At 47.8% G+C, this 25,038-nt stretch overlaps 1 protein-coding gene across 4 annotated transcripts in view; it reads left to right on the top strand.

Annotated features, from left to right (window-relative positions):
- The window catches only part of LOC118146411 (uncharacterized), a 133,946-nt gene that overhangs the window by 73,745 nt on the left and 35,163 nt on the right, over positions 1-25,038 (top strand). For 3 of the 4 annotated variants that reach the window (XR_004732208.3, XR_013525159.1, XM_078346694.1), the window contains exon 3: positions 5,098-5,202. Coding sequence is in view for 1 of the 4 variants with exons in the window: in XM_078346694.1 (XP_078202820.1) it covers positions 5,098-5,202 (105 nt within the window). In the remaining 3 variants the exon portion in view is untranslated. Of the gene's footprint in view, positions 1-5,097; positions 5,203-10,417; positions 13,599-25,038 lie in introns of those variants that run through there. The other variant, XR_013525160.1, reaches the window with a different exon arrangement.

The raw sequence follows: 25,038 nt of genomic DNA, 5'->3' as shown, positions 1-25,038 counted from the left end.
CTGTAACCTAGGAGGCGGAGGTTGCAGTGAGCTGAGATTGCGCCACTGCACTCCAGCCTGGGCAACCGAGTAAGACTCTGTCTCAAAAAGAAAAAAGAAAAAACAAAAAAAACTAAAAACAAAAACAAAACATCCCACACGGCCCTAATTCCTAAATGGAGCCAGGTCTTCCTCGCCCCTCTTCCCTGGCCTTGGTCTGCTTCACGGGCACTGACAGCTTTATCCCATAGTTTTCAGATCTGTCCCTCCTAATGTGCAGCCCCTGAGGGCCAGCGGCCCTATTTTAAGCCCCTGCTTCTCAAACTGACTGCACATTCTTATCCTCTGGGGAGCTTTAAAGGAACATGCCTGCCAGGTACCACACCTGGGGATTCTGACAAAATTAGTCTAGGGTGCAGCTGGATAGGGGGAGTTTAGAGAATGCTCGACAGGTGATTCTAATATGCAGCCAGGTGTTGAGAGCACCTTTGAATCCTCAGTGCCTAGTGCTTCTCAGGTGTTCATTGAATTGAATCATTGGAACTGGAAGGTAGGGGTGATGAATCAGGTCATAGATCAGTGCTGACCCATGGAAATATAACGTGAGCCATAAACACAAGCCACCTGTGTCATTTTCAATTTTCTAGTCACCACGTTAAAGAAAGCAAAAAGCAACAGTGAAATGAATGTGCATATCTTTTCATCCCTGTATGCAAATATTATTTCAGTATGTAATCAAGACCAACGTACTTGAGAGATATTGTGCATTCTTTTGTACATACTAGCTATTGGAAATTCTGTGTGTATTTTATTTACACTTAGGGTACATCTCAATTTGGACGAACCACGTTTCAAGGGCTCAGTAGCCTCTTGTGGCTGCCATATTAGGGCAGTTACAGCCCACAGACCAGCTGAGTCGCAGTGTTCTTGTGCCTGGAGAGCACATGTGTATTGTGCCAGCAGGCTTGCAGAGGCAGGAGGGTGGCTTCAGAGGCTGCTGTGAGAGAGATTTAACACTCTCAGACCTGAATACCCTCCTCCCTTCTAGTTAAATCACAGCATCCTTCTTATCTTGCCTCGATCTCCTCTTCACCCCTTCCGCATACTGGCCCCATCTGGGTCCCACATCCAAAGTAAATTTCCTCCCCTGCTCAGCCTCCTGTGGCCTGGCTTTCCAGCACCCAGCTGCAGACCTGCTGCCGCTTCCTGTCCTGGTTCTCTTTGGAGAGCTGGCCGCCAGTCCCAGTGGGAGGGAAAAGGGGTGGGGGAATCTGGCTCAGAGACCTGGGAGGGAGCCGGGAGAGTTTGCAGTGTGTGCTCTCCTTTGCTTTCTCTTTCTGGGTCTGCATGCTACGCCACCAACCATCCCTTCTCCCTCTGGCCTCCCTCCTTCTGGACCCCGAAGAACATTAAGAAGCTGAGTTGGTCTCTGGTGGGGTCACCTGGCTGCTTGCCAGCCTCCCCAGGGGCAGCCCCTGGTGGGGACATTTTGATGCCAAAATGTGCAAAGCCAGCAAGAACAGGACTATTATTAGACCTTCCCCCACCGGCCCAGTTACCGGCCACATGACTCGGCCCTTTGATGGCTCAGTGGGAGCCTCGGCCCAGCTCTGTGACTACTAATATGATGTTTCTAAAAATGCCTTCCCACTGGTGCATACTATGACTGTCCTGATGGTGGTCCTTTGTTTCCAAAAGCAATTAATCTTCTTTGTCTTTTCTTTTTATTATTGCATGTGGCCGGTTCCTAGGCTTTGTTGCTGCACTGAATCTGTGAGTCGTTTGGGAGCACATGGTGGACGGGTTTTTATGCTCTTAGTTTTTGCTGAAAGCTGTGATGGCAGGGATGGCTAATGAGATTTTTTAAGTGCTGCAGTTCTTAGGCATGTAGCAAGAGGTTTCCCTTGAAAACTTGGAGAGATATATCGTAGATGACCCAATTTCACAGCATCGGTAGCGTGCTGACCTGACTAGTTCTGAGGCTCGCCAATCAGAGATGTTCTGAGGAGCAGTCCCTGTCTAGTTGTGGAAATAAGACGTAGTGTGTAGGTAGATAGCAAGAATAAAGGTGCCCAGGGTGTATATGCTAAGTGGAGGTTCAGGAAAGCAATGCCGTGTGCCTAAATGCTACTGTGGGTCCCAGAACAGGAGGGGTGACCAGTGGAGGCTCCCAGAGGAGGCAGGTGCTTGAGCTGAACAAAACGGTAGGATGTCATAGAAAAATTGGCCAGGGAGGGCACCAACAACTCCAGCAGGAGGGTCTATACAAGTGGAGAATGGAGTATTGGGCTTTACGATGCTGTAGGTTGAAGCTGCTCCATTTCATGGCAGAAGTGATGATTCTTAGAGTAAAGAACATTGGGTTTTCTTTCTAGCTCTGCTGCTGACATCCTCTAGTGACTTTGGCCAGTCACATGACCAGCTCAGGACCCCTCTAACAACTAACAGGACTTGTCATTGCCCTTCCCTTCTGCTGCTCAGGAAAGATCAAATCAACAATTCATCCATCATCCACTCATTTAAACACCCATTCACCATGGCCCATCCATCCACCTGTCCATAAATACATATACCCACCCAATCATATACCTATCCATTCATCTGTCCTTCCATCTGCCTAGCCACCCACTCACCTGCCTGACCATCCATCCATCCATCCACCCACCCATCCATCCATCCATCCATCCATCCATCCATCCATCCATCCATCCATCCATCCATCCAATCATCCACCTATCTAATTGTCCACTTATCCATATATCTATTCATCCATCCATTCATTCATCCATTCATCTTTTCTGTAAATCAGCTGTGCATGTGTTCATTCATTCCATTCCTATTTTCTGAGTATCTACTCTGACAGACACCATATTAAGTGCTAAGGTATACAGAGCAAACCACGTGATTTCTGTCATCAAGACAAGCCGGGAGGTGGGGAATCACACATACATACATTTTCCTACCCAAATGATAAGCTTGCTGTCACTACAGAGGAATTAGTAAAAGGCTGTTGGTTTAGAGGAAGAAGAGGGCCCTTCTGAACATGTAGTAATGACACAGTAGGCTTGCCTCCACCTGAGCACTGACCTTATGGTTATAATTACCTGTCTGTCTTCTCTGGTAGACTGAAAGCTCTTGAAGACAGAGATCATATTTAGTACTGTCCTTAGACCTTGGCAGGGGGAATCCCTAGTCTGGGACCCCTGTTTAAGAATCCTACTCTGGGCCCCTTCAATGGAATCCCACTCCACAGGGCGAGGAATCTATGAGGCCAGAAGAACATGCCCATCTGGAGCTCCTGTCTCATTCCCATTAGTCAGGTCCTGCCACAGAAGCCAGGGACCAACATTCTCAGCCTCAATGGATCTGAGAAGCCTACAGCTAGGACCTCTGTGATCCTCTCCCCCATGTGGGCCCTCCCAAGAGTGGATCGTGTCACACCCCTGAGTCTAAGCAGTGGGCTGAGGGCAGCCATTTGTAGGGTGTGGACAGAAACTGGGAATGAGACTAGGTGGTCCACTTGTGTGCATGCAAGGCCCCATATGGTATAGTTTAGCATCGGATGGAAAGAGAAGGACAGGCTACAGGCCAGGGACAGGAGCCTACTCTTCCCAAACCATCAATTCCAGCTCACAACCCCAAGGGGGTCAATAATTCCACACTCAAACATGGACTTCCAGGTTGTTATAAAGTTATATTTGTCCAGGTAGGTGGAGAGAACCTATTAATAGTTTAAAAAATAACCTTAAAATAGTTAGACATTTGGTACACGAATCTCTTTTAATGCTCTTGCCTAGGCCTTATAAATATTAGAGATGGGACTTCATGCCTTGTTTGTGGTTGAATCATAAATTCTTAAGCCCACATGGTAACTAAATGTAATATGTGATTCTGGACTGGATAGAAAAGTGCTGTAAGAGATATAATTGGGACAGTGGACAAAATTAGAATATGATCTATGGATTAGAAAAAACATACACATGTTAAATTCTTGAATCTGACGACTGTCCTGTGGTTTCCTAAGAGAACAGCCTTGCCTTTAGGAAACACAAACACGCATGGGTGTAAAGGGCCGTGATGTCTGCAGCCAACAGACAGAGAAAGAGAGAGTGATGAACGTGGCAAGATGGCAGAGACTGATGGAAGTGGGTAAAGGGCGTATGGAGGTCCTCCCGGTATTATTCTTGCAATGTTTTCTCAACTGCGAGTTTAAAATTATTTCAGAATAAAAAAAGGTAAACAAATAGCACACTGCCTTGGGCAGAGTGGGCAGATAGTAAGTGTTTGCTCGGGTGACGTTGAAATGGGCTGTTGAGGAGGGCTCTGGTTTCAATAGTCAGCAACACGGAAAAGAGCATTAATAACCCTGCTCCACAAACACAGGGGCAGGCAACATGCCTGCACTGTGCTCAGGGCTCTGCTTTATTAACTCCTTTAGTCATGGTAGCAACCTTTGTGGTAGGTGCTATTATTCTCCCCATTTCTCATACAGGTGACACAACTGCAGCCCAGTGAAATGAAATAAACTCCCCAGGCCTACAGTGGTTAACAGTCTGTCCCCAGAGCTAGCCACTCAGCACTTGTGCTTTGCAGTCTCTGATAACGTTAGTTAATACTCAGTGAGTGCTCAGTATGAAGGGTCATGGTTCTAGAACTCTCACATGTACCAACTCCCTTAATCCCCATAAATTCCTGTGAGGTTACTATTACCCCCATTTTACAGATGGGGAAACCATAGCACAGAGAGGGGAAGAACCCAGGGAGCTGGAGTCCAGAGCATGTCCTATTGAGTCGTGGCCTTTGCTGGAAATGTTCCTGGAAGACTGGTTCACTTCAAGGCACAGAAAGGGAAATACAAGAGCAATGTCTATAGGAGGCCAGTAATGGGGCCTACCTGGATTGGAGCTATCCATGGGTAATGGAGTGCAAGGGCAGAGACTGGACTGGGAGATGCAGTGACCAGCTGGATCCCTGGCCGGTGGGTCGCAGCCCTGGGGGGTCATCAAAGTGTGGGTTAGTCTGGAGGGGGCGCCCAGTGACTGTCTCCCAATGCTTGTGTTGGCCAGAAACCATTTGGCATCCTCTGTAGCAACTCCAAATGGCATGTGTATGTTCCAGGTGAGGCGATGTCAGCTGGAGGAGGAGGAATGGAGAAACTACAGGACCCTATCTGGATCCAGGAAGAGCCAGGAGTGCGGGAACAAGGCAGCCCAACCTAATAAGGTAAACGATAATACAGCCTGCCTTTTGACCTAATTGCTCAAATGTAGGAATGAATACATTTGCTCAGCCACAGCCTGTGTACCTGGGACTCAATGGTTTGGTCACTGTCAGTTCAGCTGGGGCACAGGATGGCAGGTTGTTGAAGCAATCAGCTGCAGGCCCAGGTCACACTGTGCAGAGAACAGAGAGGCCTATCCTGTCCGCACCGGCCAACTGCTCTGAGTTACTGTGTTCTCTATGAGGCGCAATGCTTTTGGGGCATACAGACCTAACTATAGTTTCATTAAGGGCTGAATTGTGTCTCCCCTCAAAATTCATATGTTCAAGTCCTAACCCCCAGTATTTCAAAAGATGGCTGTATTTGGAGATAGAGCTTTTAAGAAGGTATGTGTGTGTTTGTTTTTTGAAATGGAGTCTCTCTCTGTCTCGCAGGCTGGAGTGCAGTGGCGCAATCTTGACTCACTGCAACCTCTGTCTCCCGGATTCAAGTGATTCTCCTGCCTCAGGCTCCCGAGTAGCTGGGATTATAGGCGCCTACCACCATGCCCGGCTAATTTTTGTATTTCTAGTAGAGACGGGGTTTCACCATGTTGGCCAGGCTGGTCTCAAACTCCTGGACTCAAGTGATACACCCGCTTCAGCCTCCCAAAGTGCTGGGATTACAGGCGTGAGCCACTGTGCCTGGCCCTAAAGAAGTAGTTAAGATAAAATGAGACCATTCTGATGGGCCCTAATCTAACATGACTGGTGTCCTTATAAAAAGAGGAAATTTGGACACAAAAAGAGACACCAGGGAGGCGCATGCACAGAGAAGAGGCCGGGTGAGAACGCAGAGAGGAGGCAGACATCTGCAAGCCAGGGAGAAAGGCTCAGTAGAAACCAAACGGTACCTTGGTCTCAGACTTCTCAGCCTCTGGAACGGGGAGAAACACCTTTCTATTGTGTAACACTCAGCCTGTGGAACTTTGTCAAGGCAGTCCAGGGAAGCAAATACAAGTGTACACAGTTGAGAGTGCCTGGGTGGCCCGGGATTTGAGATCACTTCATAGGAGACACGGTTGGCATCTTTTTTCCATGCTAGATGGGTCATGACAAGAAATGATGACTCACGGGAGACAGAATCACTGTCTTCCACCTAGTGAAGGGCTGCCGTGGGAGGGAAGGGGTCTTCCCCATACAGCTCAAGGGGCAGAACAAGGGCCAGCATGTTGACTCTTCAGGAAGATGTGAGCTGGGGAGAAATGGGCTTTCAGTCACTGAAGGCATTCAAACACAGCTTGGGTGGTCACCTGGCAGAAATGCAGAGGAGCTGTGTGGAGGTGGCAGAGTTCCACAGCCTGGTCCGGTCCAGCTCTAAAACCTGGAGCTCTCTGCAGTGCTGAGAAGGCCCACTGGAGATGGATGTGGTTGGCCTCAGATGTCAGGCTAAGTTGCTAGAGGTTTACCCTTAAACTGCAGCAAGTCACTGGAGGTTTCTGAGCAGGGCAGCACCAAGATCAGGCCATGACTTAGGAGGGTCACCTGGAAGCAGTGAGAAGCATGGACTGCAGGGGTGAGAAGGAAGAGAATGGTGGCGGGGCAATAGCCTAGGGGACATAGCAAGACCCTTAAGGAGTTACATGGTGGGAAAAGCACAAAGAGCTTATATGCAGCAGCTGTTTCTGGGGTGATGGACAGGATCTGGCAACTCCGGAACAGAGGAGGGCGCCAGCGAGCACTCCAATTCATGCATGGCTCAATGCTCCAGTCCCACCTTCTCAATGAGCCCCAACCTGATGGGTGAGCAGGCTTTTCCAAGAGGCAGTTGCCACAGTGGGCTTAGCTGGTCGAGAGAGTTCTTAGGAGCCACTCCAGTGAAAGAAAATGAGGCAGGAGCAAGGAAAGGCTGGGAGACTCACCTGACACCCCCAAAGGAGAGATGGTGGGAAGGTTGGGTGGGAGTAACTTAATCTGCAGGTGGCTCTGAGAAAGTTGGGCAAGGCTGTGGGGCACCTTGAGTAGCCCCGTGTCTCCCAGGAACGAGCCTCATATCCCCGCAGTGCTGTGAGCAGCCCATGGGAGGCCTGTCCTGAAGGCAAGTGCATCTCAGAATCCAGCAGCGGATGCTTGGCCAGTTACTCAGTTCTGAGATGCGCATTTTCATAGTGTGATGCCTGCCTGCTCTGTTTAATGCTGTCACCTGCCCTGCCCGTGGTCCCTGTTCCCAGGCCCCAGATGCTGCTCACACTGGCCCTACTTTGTCCCCCCATTACACTGTTCCTATGTGAACACGATCTCTCACATACTCATTGATTATGCTCGTTTCTCTTCCATCTCCCTGACCTCCACCTCCAGCTAGAATGCAAGCTCTATTAAGGCAGGGATGTTTATCAGTTTTGTTCATTGATATATCACAGAAGCCCACAACACTGCTTGACACATAGTAGGTGTTCAATAAATACTTGTTAAATAATTAAACTGAGTTGGCCGGGCAGTGGCTCAAGCCTGTAATCCCAGCACTTTGGGGGGCCAAGGTGGGCAGATCACGAGGTCAGGAGTTCGAGACCAGGACGACCAACAAGGTGAAACCCTGTCTCTACAAGAGTACAAAAATTAGTTGAGAGTGGTGGCGCAGGAATCCCAGGAAGCTGAGGCAGGAGAATCACTTGAACCTGGGAGGTGGAGCTTGCAGTGAGCCGAGATCATACCACTGCACTCCAGCCTGGACTACAGAGCGAGACTCTGTCACAAAAATAAAATAAAATAAAAACTAAACTGAATTGACAGAGCTGGGGAATCGGGAAGAGGAACTGGTTTAGGAGGAAGTGTTATGAGGCTGAAGAGAAAAGTTCTGTGACCTTCTAGAGGGCATGGTTTATAAAGCACTGTCCCTACCCCAGTTCCTCTGCTGAGCTTGGCTTCCTAGGACCAAGATACTGCCCATGCAGGCGGCGCTGGCTCCCATAAATTGAGGTCACCCTTATCTTATGCAGAGAGACCTGAACTAATGCGCCCTTCATTATAAGGCCAATGGAGGTTGGGACTTTTAATGTTACTGTTTTTGGGAAAGGAGTCACTTCTAAATGAAATCAGACCAACAAAGGTTTCCTATTGTACCTGAAAATAACTTTTCCCTCAAAAATAAGTTTTACCCGGAAGAGCTGGTGGAGATGAGCACTTCTGTTCCTGACAAACAGCACTGAGTCTTGAACTGGCACAAAAGATGGCACCGTTTACAGGATGGGGATCTGGAGTCCTCCTCTCCCTGCCCGCAAACCTGCTCACCACGTGGGCACAGCGGATGTGGCTCTCCACGCTCCCCCGGAGTCCCAGAGTCCCTTCCTGCTATTGCTTCCATGGGTGTTGTTGCTGACCCCAGGCCAGGCCCCCCGGGGCCGAGTGTGGATTCCGACGCTTCTCCGGGTCACTTTGTCAGGGTTGTCCCTGGCACGGTACTCCCTGGCTGCCCAAACAGTTGGAAGAGATGCTGTGAGGGCTGCTTCCAGACTTGGCTCTCTGCATGGAAATTCCGGGCTGCTTCTATACCAAGCAGGCTGGTGCCCGCGGGGCCTCCCAGCATCTTCCTGCCCCGGGAGCCCTCCTTCCCAGGGCCAGTCCTCTGCCTTTGAATTCTCAGAGGCTGCAGCAGACTGGATATCCACCCACTCCTCACGTAGGCTTGTAAATTGGGACTGAAGATAGGAGCCATCTGGAGGGTCTGTGAGACCAATCCTTGGAGGTCCAGCCAATAAACTGGCCACCCCCAGCTTGAGAAAAGTTGGGGCGAGGATAACCAAATAAATCTTCTAGAGCTTGGACAGGATTCTGTTTGTAAAAACTGAGAACTTTTTCCAGCTTACTCTAAGGCCTTCCAGAAGCTGGCCTCCACCATCCATATCGTGCTCCACTCCACCATCTGAGCCCCACGGCAGGTCCTGTGTACACAACGCTCAGCACATGATGGGCACCCAATACACAGGTGTGGGACAGGTATATTCCCTCCAGCGGGGATGGACACTTTCTACCTCTCTGAATCCCAGTGTGCCTTCAAAACCCAGGTCCAGGCCTCTTTTTATGGACATCTTTGTCCCCAAGAAACTGCTCTCTGCTCTGAAATACAGAGGCAAATGCCTGAACCCCCTCGTCTGACATGCAGCTGGCACTTCTTGTCATTCATTTTTTTCCCCACCAACATGTACTGAGCTAGTAATTACCAATGTAACAAAGCAAACGTGTGAGAAGTCCTCACAATAGGGTGAGTGTGATGGTTAATTTTATGTGTCAACTTGGTTGAGCCACAGTGCCCAGATATATATCCAAACATTATTCTGGATGTTTCTGTGAGGGTGTATGGATTGATATTAACATTTAAATCAGACCAGGTGTGGTTGGTCCACGCCTCTAATTCCAGCAGTATGGGAAGCCGAGGTGGGAGGATCACCTGAAGGTCAGGAGTTTGAGACCAGCCTGGCCAGCATGATGAAACTCCATCTCTACTTTTACAAAAATTAGCTGAATGCCATGGTGTGCACCTGTAATCCCAGCTACTCAAGAGCCTGAGGCAGGAGAATCACTTGAACCCAGGAGGCAGAGGTTGCAGTGAGCTGAGATCGAGCCATTGCACTTCAGCCTGGTCAACAGAGCGAGACTGTCTCAAAACAAAAACCATTTAATCAGTGAACTTTGAGTGAAGCAGATGCCCTCCATAATGTGGGTAGGCCTCACCCAATCAGCTGAAGGTCTGATCAGAACAAAGATGGACCTGGTTTGAGCAGGAGGGAATTCTGCCAGCCGGTGGCCCTCAGACTTGAATTGCAACATTGGGCTCTTCTCCGGGTCCCATCCTGCAGATTTCAGATTTGTCAGCCTCTAACTGAGAGCCAATTCCTTAGAATAAGTCTTTCTCTCTCTCTACCCTGCCCCTGTCCCCACACATACACATACATGTCCCACTGGTTCTATTTTTCTGGAGACCCCTGAGAGTACAATCAGGAGTCAGGCCAGTGAAAAGTGGCACAAGGTGAAAAGTGAAGGAGGAACAAAGGACCTTGTGAGCGCAGAGCCCTCTAACTCAGCCAGGATCAGGGACGGCTTCCCAACAGAATTCACAAAAGCACTGTGCCACCTTGCCTCCACAGGAACTGCCTCCAGGTGGGTTTTTTTTTTTTTTTTTTTTTTTTTGCTTTCCCAAGGGCACTGCATGGGGCCCCAGAATGCTATGGTCATTGTTATTGATGACCGATCACTTTCGCAGCCAAGTCATTTTATTCGTGTTATTTCCTACCCTGCTCTAGTCAGACATGGGAGGCAGCCAGCCTGCCTTGTGGTCATCATTTCAGTCTGCCGAGTGCCTGTAAACTGCCAAGCTGGTTCTCCTTCCTGTGGCCAGGGAATTGGAAATGGCTTTGTAAGCCCTCATGGATTTCCTCACTCAGCACCCTCTGTGGGGGACTGAGGATGCCCAGCAAGACCCATTCATCCAGCATGTGACACTCTTTCCTCCTTTCCACCCACAGCTGGAATTGAGGCCTGCCCTTAAAGCTGTTTTTCTGCTATCTGACCTTGACCAGGGTCTGAACAAATGGACAACAGGATGTGAAACCAGCAAGTGAAAGTCCCCCGGTTCTCACCACTTAGATCCAAGGGTTGGCCGGGCACAGTGGCTCGTGCCTGTACTCCTAGCACTTTGGGAGATGGAGGTGGGTGGATCACCTGAAGTCAGGAGTTTGAGACCAGCCTGGCCAACATGGCAAAACCCTGTCTCTACCAAAAATAAAAAATTAGCCAGGCGTGGTGGTACACATCTAAAATCCCAGCTACTCGGGAGGCTGAGGCAGGAGAATCTCTTGAACCCAGGGGGTGGAGAGTGCAGTGAGCCGAAATCATGCCATTGCACTCCAGCCTGGGTGAAAAAGCAAAATTCTGTCTAAAAAAAAAAAAAGAAGAAGAGAGAAGAGAGAAAGAAGAAAAAGACCCAAGAGTCGACCTGGTTCCAGTATTTTCCAAGATTACAATCTTCAGCCTCTCCTTCAGTTCTGCTAGAACCTCCAGCTTTGTAAGGAATTCCTTCCGTCCACTGGAGCTGGTCTCTGTGACTTGCAACCTGACAATCTCATCTGCTTTATGAACAGAGACTTGGGCACAGTAAAAAATGAGCCAGAGCAGGGAGAAGGGATCATCATCTATGTTGAATATTCCTCCCCGCCAGGCAACATGCCGAGTCTTGCGTCTCATGGATTCCAGCTCGCATGTGTCTCTGACACACACACGGTTTAACTTTACAGAAAAACTGGCATGATTTTATCCTAGCTGTCAGTCACACAGCCTGATGTGGCTGTTACTGCGGTGTGTGAACATCAGCCCTTCGGGGTCAAAGACTCGGACAAAAGTCCCAGAGAGGATAGAGGAGCACTTTTTTCTTGTTTTTTTTTAAAATGTTATTTTAGTTTCAGGGGTACATGTGCAGGTTTGTTATACAGGTAAACTCATGTCACAGGGGTTTGTTGTACAGATTATTTTGTCACTAAGACACTAGGCCTAGTACACAATAGTTGTTTTTTCTGCTCCTCTTTCTTCTCCCACCCTCCACCCTCAAGCAGGCCCCAGTGCTCACTGTTCTCCTCTGTGTCCATGTGTTCTCATTATTTAGCTCCCGCTTATAAGTGAGAACATGCAGTATTTGGTTTTCTGTTCTTCTGTTAGTTTGCTAAGGATGACAGCCTCCAGCTCCATCTATGTTCCCGTAAAGAACATGATCTCATTCTTTTTTATGGCTGTGTAGTATTCCATGGCGTATATGTACCACATTTTCTTTATCCTGTGAACCACTGAGGAGCATTTAGGTTGACTCCATGTCTTTGCTACTGTGAATAGGAGGAGCACTTTTTAAAGAAAAGCTACATCAGTAACAGAATGAGGATGCTATATCTTTAGCAGCCACAGAGAATGATACTATGTGGGAAAACATGGACAGTGACAGCTCTTAGTTTAAAGGAAGACTGAGAAGCGTAGGCCTCTGAGTGAGAAGAAGGTTTGCACATACCTTAGCCAATATAATTCATTTATATTCCCCATTTCATTAAAATGCAAAAGAGTGGTATATGATTTTTTAAAATCAATGTCCATATAAGCTTAAGAGATATCTTAATAAGTATGAAATAGTTATTCTAAGCTACAGATTGGCAAAATTTTTCTAGGAAGGGCCAGAGAGTAAATATTTCAGGTTTTGTGGGTTAGGCGGTCTGGGGCAGCTCCTGAGGTCTGCTGTTATGGTGTAAAAGCTGCCATCCATCGTGCCTAAATGGATGAGCACTGCTGTTTCTATTCTAGAGGCCTGTATTTGTGGACACTGAAATGAGAATTTTATATAATTTCCTTTTTTATTTATTTTTTAAGTGACTAGGTCTCACTCTGTCACCCAGGCTGGAGCACAGTGGTGCCATCATAGCTCACTGTATCCTCGACCTCCTGGGCTCAAGTGATCCTCCTGCCTCGGCATCCCAAGTAACTGGGACCCCTCCATAATTTTTTTTATTTTTGTAGAGATGAGGTCTCACCATGTTGCCCAGGCTGGTCTTGAACTCCTGGGCTCAAGTGATCCTCTTGTCTCGGCCTTCCAATGTGCTGGGATTACAGGCAGAAGCCACTGTGCCTGGCCAGAATTTCATATGATTTTCGTGCATCACCAAATACCATTGTTTTATTGTTTTTTTTTTTGGGAAGCCACTTACAAATATAAAAGCCTTCTAAGCTCACGGGTCACAGGACAATCAATGGCAGAGGAATAGTTTGTTAATCCCTTTCCTAAGTGATAAGAAAGCCTTGTGTCATTCCTCTCTTAAAAAAAAATAACGGCTGGGTACAGTGGCTCAAGCCTGTAATCCCAGCACTTTGGGAGGCTGAGGTGGGTGGATCACGAGGTCAAGAGATCAAGACCATCCTGGTCAACGTGGTGAAACCCCATCTCTACTAAAAATACAAAAAATTAGCTGGGCATGGTGGTGTGTGCCTGTAATCCCAGCTACTCAGGAGGCTGAGGCAGGAGAATTGCCTGAACCCAGGAGGCAGAGGTTGTGGTGAGCCGAGATCGCACCATTGCACTCCAGCCTGGGTAACAAGAGTGAAACTCTGTCTCAAAAAATAAAATAAAATAAAATATCATACCTGAAAGTCTGGTCTGATTGATCATAATTTTTATTTCTTAGTTCAATAATGGAGCCCTTTACAGTCAATGAAATAACTTTCCAGCAGTCCTGTGAAGCAGGTAACAATCCCAGATTGTGACCTCAGACACAGAGAGGGCCGGGCACAGTGGCTTGCAGCTATAATCCCAGTACTTTGGGAAGTCAAGGCGGAAGAAACAAAATTAGTCGAGTATGTGGCATGTGGCTGTAGGTCCAGCTACTCAGGAGGCTGAGGTAGGAGGATCGCTTGAGCCCAGGAATTTGAAACCGCAGTGAGCTGTGACAGTGGTGCTTCACTCCGGCCTGGGTGACTCTTTCTTAAAAAGCAAACAAACAAACAAAACAAAAGATATAGAGATATTCTGTTGCTCAAGATCAAACAGCAGGTCCAAGTTAAGTTTCAATCCTAGGTCTGATTAACTTAAAAAAAAAAAAAAAGCGGATATGCCTCTTTCAGAGATGGCAACTTGGAGGTTATAACAGACATTACAGTCCATAGATAAAACCTGGAATAATTCTAACTGCCTTTCATTTGAGTCTGCCTCCTCTACACAGAAAAATGGAGGAACTTAAGTGTAGTTTTGGGCAACAACAGCGTGGCTGACCCAGTGGCTTGTTCTGAACGGGCGCTGGCGGCGTGGTACAGTGATTGCCATGCTAGAGGGCTGAAGTGCTCGTAGGATTTATCAGGCTTACTGTCTTACCCACCTCTTGAATATTAAGAAGCGCATTTTTGTGAAGAAAGAAAAATGTAGTAAAAAAAATAGAATCAAGTGTAACTTACAATCTGTGGAACTGGCCTCGGGGGCTTCCTGGCCTGTTCATACACTTGCCTTTCCTGTAACTTGGGCAGGGGGTTGCTACCCCACTTGAGTCCCCTGGAGGTCTGGAGGAGCACAGGAGTGGAATGAGCCCTGAGGTTGATGGAGCAGGGACTGGCACATCCCAGTGGCCTCAGAGCCATAGAAGGAATTAACAAGCATTCCACTTCATTTTTCCAGGCTCCGTGCTGTGGACAGGCCTCCTGGACAAGCCCTCAAATGAGTTCTGCAAATTGGCTTCCAAAATCAATAGGCTGCAAAAATCTATCTGGCCTGCAAAATCTCCCTTGGTCTCCTTCACATCCATCAATGCCCCCGCTCCCTGGCACAGGCACTGCTTGGCAGTCATAGCACTGGCCTGGGATCTGGCAGCTCAGCTCAAAGCCGCAAACATGGGGGCCTGTGAAATGATACCAGAAGCAGGCCATTAAAAAAGCTTGAGCAAGCGCATCTCTGGAAATCGTTCCGGGCTTGCTGGTGCTCATGGCCGCCCTCAGCTATTGAGATGTTGCCTTTCCCTCATTGGGTGTGGTCCTAGAGAGTTGAATGTCTTCCAGTTACTGCTTGGGTTTTGCTTCGTAATATTAATAGCTACCATTTATTGAGCAAATACTGTATGTCAGGCACGGTTCTCTGAACTTCAGAACCATTATTCCTCTCCTAAAACAAAACAAAAAAACAGCCCTGAAACTATTGGCCCTGTTTTACAAATGAGGAAAATGAGACTGAGAGAAGTAATAAAGTAATACACTTGCCCAAGTCAAAAATGGGCTTTGTGGCTTAGCTGGGATTCGAATCCGATTCTGTATTCTTGTGAAGCCTGTGCTGGCTTCATGTCCCAGAAGCAGAGACTTTGCAGAATGAGTCAAAACCAAGGTGTTAAGTCAGAATCGTTGCCTCTGCCATGTCCCCGCCATCATTTCTCAAGTCCAGGCTCTCTCTAAAGCCCTTATCCATCTCCTGAGAAGAGGAGAGATTGTCTATTGTCTCTCCCTCCACGTGGCACACAGAAGCAGGTGTTGGTGAATTTCTGTCATCTCCTGGGCCAGAGGGAGAGTCCATTGCAGGAAGAGAATGAGCTGTTGGTATTGCAACTGACCCACCCCAAACACTGCCCCTGTGGTTTAGGGCTTACCAAGTATTGAATCCACAAATGAGCCTGCCATTCAAATAGCCCTCTACCTCTGTATAAGACGAGTCCAGATCACTAGGTGGAAGCACACCCCAGTTTATAGAGCTGCAGTGACATTATCCCACCAGTAACTTTTGGAAACAGCTGGCGTTCCACGTTAAACCTGTGTGGACAAAGCCACCTCCGAGCTCCATGGACATTTGGAAGGGAAGGGAGTTTTTATGATGTAAGCAGAATGTATGTTTGAACTAATTGGTTTTCCTGAAGGCATTCAATTCTTAGGGTTGTATGTTAGCAGAAAAATTATAGTGGGTTATTGAGAGCAAGCTGTACATTTCTAATCTGACAGGCAATTGGAAATATTCATGCTGAGAATGAAAAGCATGTTTATGAAAAACTGAGACTGAGTTGTGATTAAGGACTGCTAGTTTGTCTACTGTGGCTGAGTAGAAGGAACAATACGAGCAGCTCTGGAGACATGGAGAGCCATCTACCCCACCACTTACTGTGAGGAAATGGTAGACATCAAGGTGTGGCTTTAAAAGGAAATCCCCATTTTGTATTGCCAATGAGAACTGAAGGCTAGTTAAGCAATTACATCCAAGCTGTGCCTTGATTTTGCATTCATCTGAACTACTCTAGGAACTCAATGGTAAGTTCTGGTAAAAATGGCTCTCGAATTACAAAAATTTCAGTTCACAAATACTTTAAAATGTTACCTTTCAAAAACACTCAGTATTCTAAAACCAACTGTTCGAGTTGGGATACAGCCAAAGATTTAAAACCAATGGCTCCGACTGTTGGTACATTTCTGTGGGAGGATACTGGAGGAGCATCCGGCCATCTGAAGGTCTTCCTTGGACACAGAGCTGAGCCCCTGGGGAAGGGGCGTGGCAGGACTGTAAGAGACATCCTGTAGGACCGGCCCAGCTAAGCTCCCGACTTTATCTCCTTCCCTCAAGGCCCCCAGTCACACAGCAACATAACCATCTCAGGCCTGCATCAGGGCCTTTGAGCTGACATTGCCCCTACCTGTTTACTCTTATCTCTGCTCCTGCTATGGCTCACGCCTTACTATCCAGGTCTCTGCTCAAATATCCTCTCCTCCGAGAGCCTTTCCCAGCCACACTATCAAATCAGTTCTTCTTTTCCGTCTCAGTCTTTGCCTGTGACCCTCTTGTATTTTCTTCATAATGGCTGTCATGATGTGAAGTGATATTGTGTACTCATCTGTGCAGTTGTTCTTACACACTCCAGTGCAGTGTTGTGAGAGCCGAGATCACTCTTGTTCCTGGTTGTAGACCCAGGTCTCAGAAGAGGGCTGGCTTCTGGGGTCAGGACTCCCTTTGGCTTCTGGTGAAGCCCATGGACCTTTTCTCAGAATAATGCTTTTATTTTTAGTTTTTTTCTTTCTTTCTTTCTTTCTTTTTTTTTTTTTGAGACAGAGTCTTGCTCTGTCACCCAGGCTGGGGTGCAATGGCATGATCTCAGCTCACTGCAAGGTCTGCCTCCCAGGTTCAAGCGATTCTCCTGCCTTAGCTTCCTGAGTAGCCAGGACTACAGGTGTACCACCAAACCCAGCTAATTTTTGTATTTTTAGTAGAGACAGGGTTACACCATGTTAGCCAGGCTGGTCTTGAACTCCTGACCTCATGATCCACCCACCTCAGCGTCCCAAAGCACTGGGATTCCAGATGTGAGCCACCACGCCATGCCTGTCTATTTTTTTTTCATCTCAATAGGTTTTTGGGGAACAAGTAGTGTTCACTACCTGGTACCTGGATAACTTACATGGATAAGTTCTTAAGTGGTGATTTCTGAGATTTTGGCGCACTCATCACCCAAGCAGCATACACTGTTCCTAATGTGTAGGCTTTGAACCCTCTCACCCTTCCCCCGAATCTCCAAAGTCCATTGTTATGTATTTGCATCCTCATAACTTAGCTCCCACTTATAAGTGAGAACAGACAATGTTTGGTTTTCCATTCTGGAGTTACTTCACTTAGAAGAATGGTCTGCAACTCCATCCAGGTTGCCACAAATGCCATTATTTCGTTCCTTTTTATGGCCAAGTAGTATTCCATGGTATATATATACCACATTTTCTTTTTTAAAAAAATTAATTTATTTAACTTTAGGTGCATACTATATCTGGCATTTCTCCCCATGTTATCCCTCCCCTCCCTCTCCACCCCCTGCTGTCTCTCTCTTACCCCTGCAACTGCCCCCAGTGTGTGATGCTCCTCTCCCTGAGTCCACGTGTTCTCACTGTTCAACACCCACCTATGAGCGAGAACATACAGTGTTTGGCTTTCTGTTCTTGTGTCAGTTTGCTGAGAACGATGGTTTCCAGATTCATCCAAGGTCCTACAAAGGACACGAACTCATCATTTTTTATGGCTGCATAGTATTCATTCCATGGTGTTTATGTACCACATTTTCTTTGTCCAGTCTATCATTGATGGGCATTTGGGTTGGTTCCAGGTCTTTGCTACTGTACACAGGGCTGCAACATACCACATTTTCTTTATCCACTTGTTGATGGATGGGCATTTGGGCTGGTTCCGTATTTTTGCAATTGCAAATTGTGCTGCTGTAAACACATGTGTGCAAGTGTCTTTTTTGTGTAATGACTTCTCTTCCTCTGGATAGATACCCAGCAGTGGGATTGCCAGATCACATGGTAGATCTACTTTCAGTTCTTTGAGGACTCTGTGTTCTGTTTTCCATAGCGGGTGTACTAGTGGACAGTCCCACCATCAGTGTAAAGCACTCCCTTTTGCCACATCCATACCCAAATCTATTATTTTTTCATTTTTAAATGGTGGCCATTCTTGCAGGAGTAAGGTGGTATCATGCGGTGTGGATTTGCATTTCCCTGATAATTAGTCATGTTGAGCATTTTTTCATATGTTTGGTGGCCATTTATGTATCTTCTTTTGAGAATTGTCTATTCATGTTCCCAGCCCATTTTCTGATGGGATGATTTGGGTTTTTTTCCTCGATTTGTTTGAGATCCTTGCAGATTCTAGGTATTAGACCTTTGTTGGATGCATAGTTTGTGGAGATTTTCTCCCACTCTGTGGGTTGTCTGTTTACTCTGCTGTTTATTTCTTTTGTTGTGCAGAAGCTTTTTAGTTTAATTAAGTCCCATCTATTTATCTTTGTTTTGTTGGATCCTTTGGCATGAAGTGTTTGCCTAAAGCAATGTCTAGAAGGGTTTTTCGACGTTATCTTGTAAAAGTTTTATGGAGTCAGGTCTTAGATTTAAGTCTTTGATCCATCTTGAGTTGATTTTTGTATAAGATGAGAGATGAGGATCCAGTGAGAACAATGCCTTTAGATGCATGAAATAAAATCCATAAGACTGAATAGAAGCCAGTTATATTGAAAAATAGTTGAAACAGTTATCAAAACATACAAATTTGTGATACATGTATATGTTCTTTTATTAACACTTAACCACTGCTGGAATTTCGAGGGGGTGATGAGAATAAACACTATTTTACAGGGCCTGCCACAACTGAAATGTGACCTGACACTATCTGACAAAAGTCAGGGGCATTACTAACACGACTGTGGTCTGGAGGCCTATGTTCACAATTGATGGAAATGCTGAATATTAGTTCAAGGTTACTAAAATTAAACATGTAAATGTTTTATATCAAGTTCACAAGCTCTGTAAATTCACTGATCCCAGGATAAGAAACTCTATGCAGGTGGTCAGTAATTATTGGATAAAGGAATGAAAAGCTAAAGGTTTTAGAGCACGTGAGTCATGCTTTGTAAACTTTAAGCACATCAAAAAGATTAGGCTGCTTTGAGGAGCCAGTTTCTGTGCTGGGTCCTCGGGCTATGAAGATAGAAAAGATGCCTGTAATCCTAGCACTTTGGGAGGCCGAGGCAGGCAGATCACAAGGTCAAGAGATTGAGACCATCCTGGCTAACATGGTGAAACCCTGTCTCTTTTAAAAATACAGAACTGGGCATGGTGGTGTACACCTATAGTCCCAGCTACGTGGGAGTCTAGAACACCTATAGTCCCAGCTACTTCTCTGAGTCTAGAACATACTTCCAACCCCTCCTTTGTCAAGGAAACTGTAAGTTGCTCTCCATCATTCAGCTCAAAGTGCTTCTTCTCCAGGTGCCTGCACGCAGCACCAGTGTGGGCCCAGTACCTGGACACAGGCCATCAGATTTGCCATATTGTATTGAAATGTTCTGCTTATGTACAGCTATTTTGTCCAACTAGAACTGGAAACTCCTCAAGAGTAGGGCTGTATCTTTTCTTTTTCATTCTTGTTTTTTCTTTTTTTTTTTTTTTTGAGACAGAGTCTTGCTCTGTTGCCAGGCTGCAGTGCATTGGTACAATCTTGGCTCACTGCAACCTCCGCCTCCCGGGTTCAAGTGATTCTCCTGCCTCAGCCTCCCTAGCAGCTGGAATTACAGGCACCAGCCACCAGCCACCAGGCCTGGCTCATTTTTGTATTTTTAATAAGGACAGAATTTCACCATGTTGGCCAGGCTGGTCTCACACTCCTGATCTCAAGTGATCCACCTGCCTCAGCCTCCTAAATTCTGGGATTACAGGCTTGAGCCACGGTGCCTGGACTAACTTTTGTATTTTTCGTACAGACGGGGTTTCACTATGTTGCCCAGGCTGGTCTCCAAGTCCTAGCTAGGCTCCAGTGATCTGGCCACCTCAGCCTACCAAATTGCTACAATTACAAGAGTGAGCCACCTCCCCCAACCGAGCTTGCATTTTAGTAAAGGGAGTCAGACAGCAAATAAGTAAGTGCCATAGTGACCACCAGTGACACGTTCTGAGAAAAATAAAATAGTAGACAAGGCTGAGGTGTCTTATGAGGACTGTGGTGTGAGGAACTCTGTAGCCCATGCATGCTAAGAAGCTTTAGGGCCGGGCGCAGTGGCTCACACCTGTAATCCCAGCGCTTTGGGAGGCTGAGACAGGCCGATCACCTGAGGTCAGGAGTTTGAGACCAGCCTGGCCAACATGGTAAAACCCCATCTCTACTAAAAATACAAAAATTAGCTGGGCATGATGGCATGTACCTGTAATCCCAGCTACTCCAGAGTCTGAGGCAGGGAGAATTACTTGGACCTGGGAGGTGGAGGTCACAGTGAGCAGAGATTGTGCCACTGCACTCCATGCTGGGCAACAGAGCAAGACTTTCAAAAAAAGAAAAAGAAGTTTTAGGGGCATAAGCTGCTAGTGATGCAGAGAGGTGTTGTTATGAATTGAACTGTATCCCCCCAAATTTATATGTTGAAGCCATAAACCGCAAAGTGACTATTTGGAGACAGAGCCTTTAAAGGGGTAATTAAGATGAAATGAACTCATGAGGATGGGACCCTAACCCAACAGGGCTGGTGTCCCTAAGGAAAAGAGACACCGGGACATACTTGCACACACAGAAAACACCATGTGAGGATGCAGAGAGGAGCTAGCTGTCTGCACACCAAGCAGAGAGGTCTCAGGAAGATTTTCCTTGTTTTGACTTGTAAGATTCTCAAGACTCTCCTCAGTAAGTCAAGATCACAGTGTACAGATGCCGCCAGGCAGGAATGGGGGCAGAAAGACCATGGGCTTGGCTTCTGGGCTCACTCACTGTGAAACTTGGAATTATGAAAGTGGATTTGCCATAAGGAAAGGGTCTGGGAGTGATTCTCTCAGTGATCGTAGAAAAAACAATCACTGTGGACCCCCAGCACTGTAAGGGACCTCCAGAAGCATTTGGTCCAGCTTCCGTCCTTCCATCCCGCTTCCATCCGCCTGGGAGGAGCAGGCAGGCTATGCCAGCCTATGGGACTCTGACACATTCACTTGTTTGAAAATGAATTCATGGTGCTAATTCTGTGACATGCTCTGTAGTAGGTGCTGCAGAAACTGAACAAAATGGAAAGAAATCTCTGCCCTCATGATTCCAGGGACAAGCAGTTGATGTGCAGGTGCACACATATGACCTTGGCTTTCATTTCATTCTGTCACTCATGTCTTCATTGGAAAACATTCAAGAGTAGCCACTCTGCTGGTGAAAGAAGCCGGGGCCCACTGTGGGCAGCACAGGGGATTTATGATATGGAGGGTCGTGGAGGCTCGTCTGAGCAAGAAAGCTACAAATCCACCCGCCCTCCTTGTTAAAATGCCACTGTTTTGCTACCAGCATTGCCCCCTCAGGCTATGTCAGGGGAGACCAACTTGCCAACACCTTGATCATGGACTTCCGGCCTTCGGAACAGTGAGAAGATAAATATCTGTCGTGAGGTGCCCTGATTGACAGCTCCAGCAGATTGTGAAGAGGTGCATTGTCAGAAAGCCCCCGCCGGACAGAGGCAGAGAAAGAAGGGAGAGAGCACGTGCGACAGAGCACGGCGTGCAGTGGGAGGTGGTGGCAAAAGTCCAGATGTGCAGCCACGCCCAGGCCAGCTGGGTTCCCGTGGAGGGCGTGGGGACCAGAGACCGGCTGCATAGGCCCATGTAGGAGGCCTGGGACGCTGGGTCGAGGGAGGGAAGGTGAGCTCTTGGCAGGTATGGATCAACATGCAGGTAGAAACTTGGGCTTGCTGGAGTCACCAGAGCCACGGAGCCTTCAAAGCACTAAGATTTATTCCTTCTCCCATTTCCATGCAGGCAGGAAGTAGGGGCAGGAAGGTCATTGTCCTGAGACTTCCTCTTTCTGGCGGTGGGGCTCTCTGGGCCCCATTGTTCCCACACAAAGGGGCAGTGATAAGTTGGTTGTTTGTTGCTTCTGGTGCCAGCAGGAGAGGCTGCCTCCTTGCCTCACCCCCCCATGCATGGGGCACTAGATGATGTGAGGCCTCTCAGGGCACCAGTGGCTGCAGAGGCGGGATGGACACTTGCATCACAAAAGAGGGATTGACGGGCTGTGGGGCAGGCTGGGAGGTGAGGACGCAGCCTGGCAGCCCTGGGCTGGCACAGGCTGCTCCTGGGCTGTGAGCAGCACAGCTGCTTGTCTGCACTTCGGTCCTGTCCTCCTTTCCTCTCTTCCTGCCCTCCTCCTTCCCTCCCCTTTCCCTCTCTCTTTCTCGCTTCCTCTCCCTCTGATTGTTCCCACTTCCCTTCCACTCTCCTCACTTGCAACCTTTGGCCTGTGCCACAGAGGTGACCCGACCAAGGGCCTCTGCTCCCACCCATCCTCTCCTCCTGACCAAGGGCCTCTGCTCCCACCCATCCTCTCCTCCTGACCAAGGGCCTCTGCTCCCACCCATCCTCTCCTCCTGACCAAGGGCCTCTGCTCCCACCCATCCTCTCCTCCTGACCAAGGGCCTCTGCTCCCACCCATCCTCTCCTCCTGACCAAGGGCCTCTGCTCCCACCCATCCTCTCCTCCCCACACGAGCCCTGAGCGCTCAGACTGGCTCGTCGTATGGCACTCCCACCCTCATACCTGTGCTCCTGACTTCAGATTGTCCTTGCCTCATCTGCCTTCTTCCCCTTGCCTCCCCGCATAAGAACTCACCTGTCCTGTGTCCCAAGACTCTGCCTGGTGGATAACTGGCTGCCTGACGGAGAATCTGGTTGATTGATGTCATTGTGGCCAGTGCTGCTGTTGGAGTCAGTGGCTTCATGTCTTTCCCACTTAAGTCACCTTGGCATCTTCAAGGTTCTTTCTTTCCCTGACCCCATGGGTGAGGCCTGGGGGTAGATGCCCCATGACTTCTTCTCTGCCCACTTCCCCATCAGACAGAGAGCCCTTGCTTTCCTGGAGACCCAGCATGCAGTCTGCTTCCTTGAGCCCAGGGGCCCTGCAGGGGACAGTATATTCTGTTTCTAGACCTCCCACTCTGTGCTTCTGTCTTCTGGCCACCTGGGGTGCATCCATTCCTTACCCACCACCTCCCTTCTCTTTCTGGGGGGAGATCAGGGCTCTGATGACTTGGTTCACACCGAGGCTAAAGCATCTAGTATTTTAAATGACACAGTCTGAGGGGGCAATGCTGGTCACAAAAGAGTGACATTTTGGCAAGGAGGTCAGGTGGATTTATGATGTGGAGGGACGTGGAGGCTCAGATGAGCCTGTGCTGCCCACAGTGGGCCCTGGCTTATTTCACCAGCTGAGTGGCTACTCCTGAATGTTTGCCAATGAAGATGTGAGCGACAGAAGGAAATGAAAGCCAAGGTCACATATGTGCCCCTGCACATCAACCGCTTGTCCCTGGGGTCGCGAGGGCAGAGATTTTTGTCCATTTTGGTTTTTTCTGCAGCACCTGCTATAGAGCTTGTCACAGAATTGGCACCATGAATTCCTTTTTGAATGAGTGAATATGTCAGAGTCCCATAGGCTGGCATAGCCTGGCTTCTCCTCCCAGAAGACTGGAAGGATGGAAACTGGTCCAAGTGGCTTCTGGGGATCCTCTACAGTGCCTGGGATCCACCTTGTGTAGGTTTCTGCTGCAATCATAGCGAGAGTCACTTCCCTCTTGCCTTACGGCAAATCCACTTTCATAATTCCAAGTAGTATTTGGGTGGCTGTCATAGGCCATTGCATTTGTTCCTCAGAATCACCTGAGAAGACAGGACTATCTCCGTTGCCCCCATTCTATAATGAGGAAGTTCAGGCTTGGGCCATGCTAACGGTCTTCCCCAAGGTCACACAGTGAGTGAGCCCAGAGGCCAAATCCACACTTTTTCCACTGCCACCCCTGCCTGGTGGGAGCATCTGTGCACTGTGATCTTGACTTATCAGAGAGATCCTTGAGAATCTTACACATCAGGGCAAGGAAGATCTTTCTACCCAAAGAGACAAACATCCTCTTCTATTTAAATGTGTGGCTCTTGGGGTCTTTCCCCTGCTTGCTTTAAAAAAAAAATGAGGTAAAATTCACATAACATAAAATTAAGACCTAAAGTTGCATATTTCTATGACTTCTTGTGCATTCACTACGTTGTCCTGTTTTCACACTTATTTGAAAATTCAAAATATTTTTCTCATCCTCAAAGTCCCCAAAGAAGGCTCCTTACCTGGTGGTAGTCAGTCCTCTCTCCTCCCCTCTGCCCCAGACCTGGAAACCACTCATTTCCTTTCAGTCGCCATGGACTTGCCTATTCTGAACATTTCACATCAATGGGATCAGACATCTATGGCCTTTTGTGTCTGGCTTCTTTCTTTCTTTTTTCTATTTTTGTTTTTGAGGCAGAGTTTTGCTTTGTCACCCAGTCTTGTTTTGTCACCCAGTGGCGCAATCTCAGCTTACTGCCACCGCTGCCTCCCAGGTTCAAGCGATTCTCCTGCCTTGGCCTCCTGAGCAGCTGGGACTACAGGTGCCTGCCACCAAGCCTGGCTAATTTTTGTATTTTTAGTAGAGATGGGGTTTTGCCATGTTGGCCAGGCTGGTCTCGAACTCCTGGCCTCAAATGATTCACTCACCTCAGCCTCCCAAAGTGCTGGGATTACAGGAGTGAGCCACTGCGCCCGGCCTGCCTTCTTTCACTTAGCGTCGTATTTTCCACGTGTACTGTGTGTCAGCACTGTGTTTCTTTTTATGCCTGAACGCTATTCCTTTGTTTGGAGAGACCACATTTTGTTTAGGGCATCCAAAAGGTTGTGTGAAAAGGTGTGACTTTCTTGGGACATTGCCTTCTGTGCAGATACTCTGAGGTGTGTCTAAGGAGGCCCACTTCTGCCTCAGGAATGAGGCATTTCACGTCACGTCCTTTGATGACATGGAGATGTCTCTGA

This window comes from Callithrix jacchus, chromosome 12 (genome assembly GCF_049354715.1).
Source record: "Callithrix jacchus isolate 240 chromosome 12, calJac240_pri, whole genome shotgun sequence".
NCBI classification, from domain to species: Eukaryota; Metazoa; Chordata; class Mammalia; order Primates; family Cebidae; genus Callithrix; species Callithrix jacchus.
Note: the sequence above shows the minus strand (reverse complement) of the source record. Positions and strands in the feature narration are given on the sequence as shown.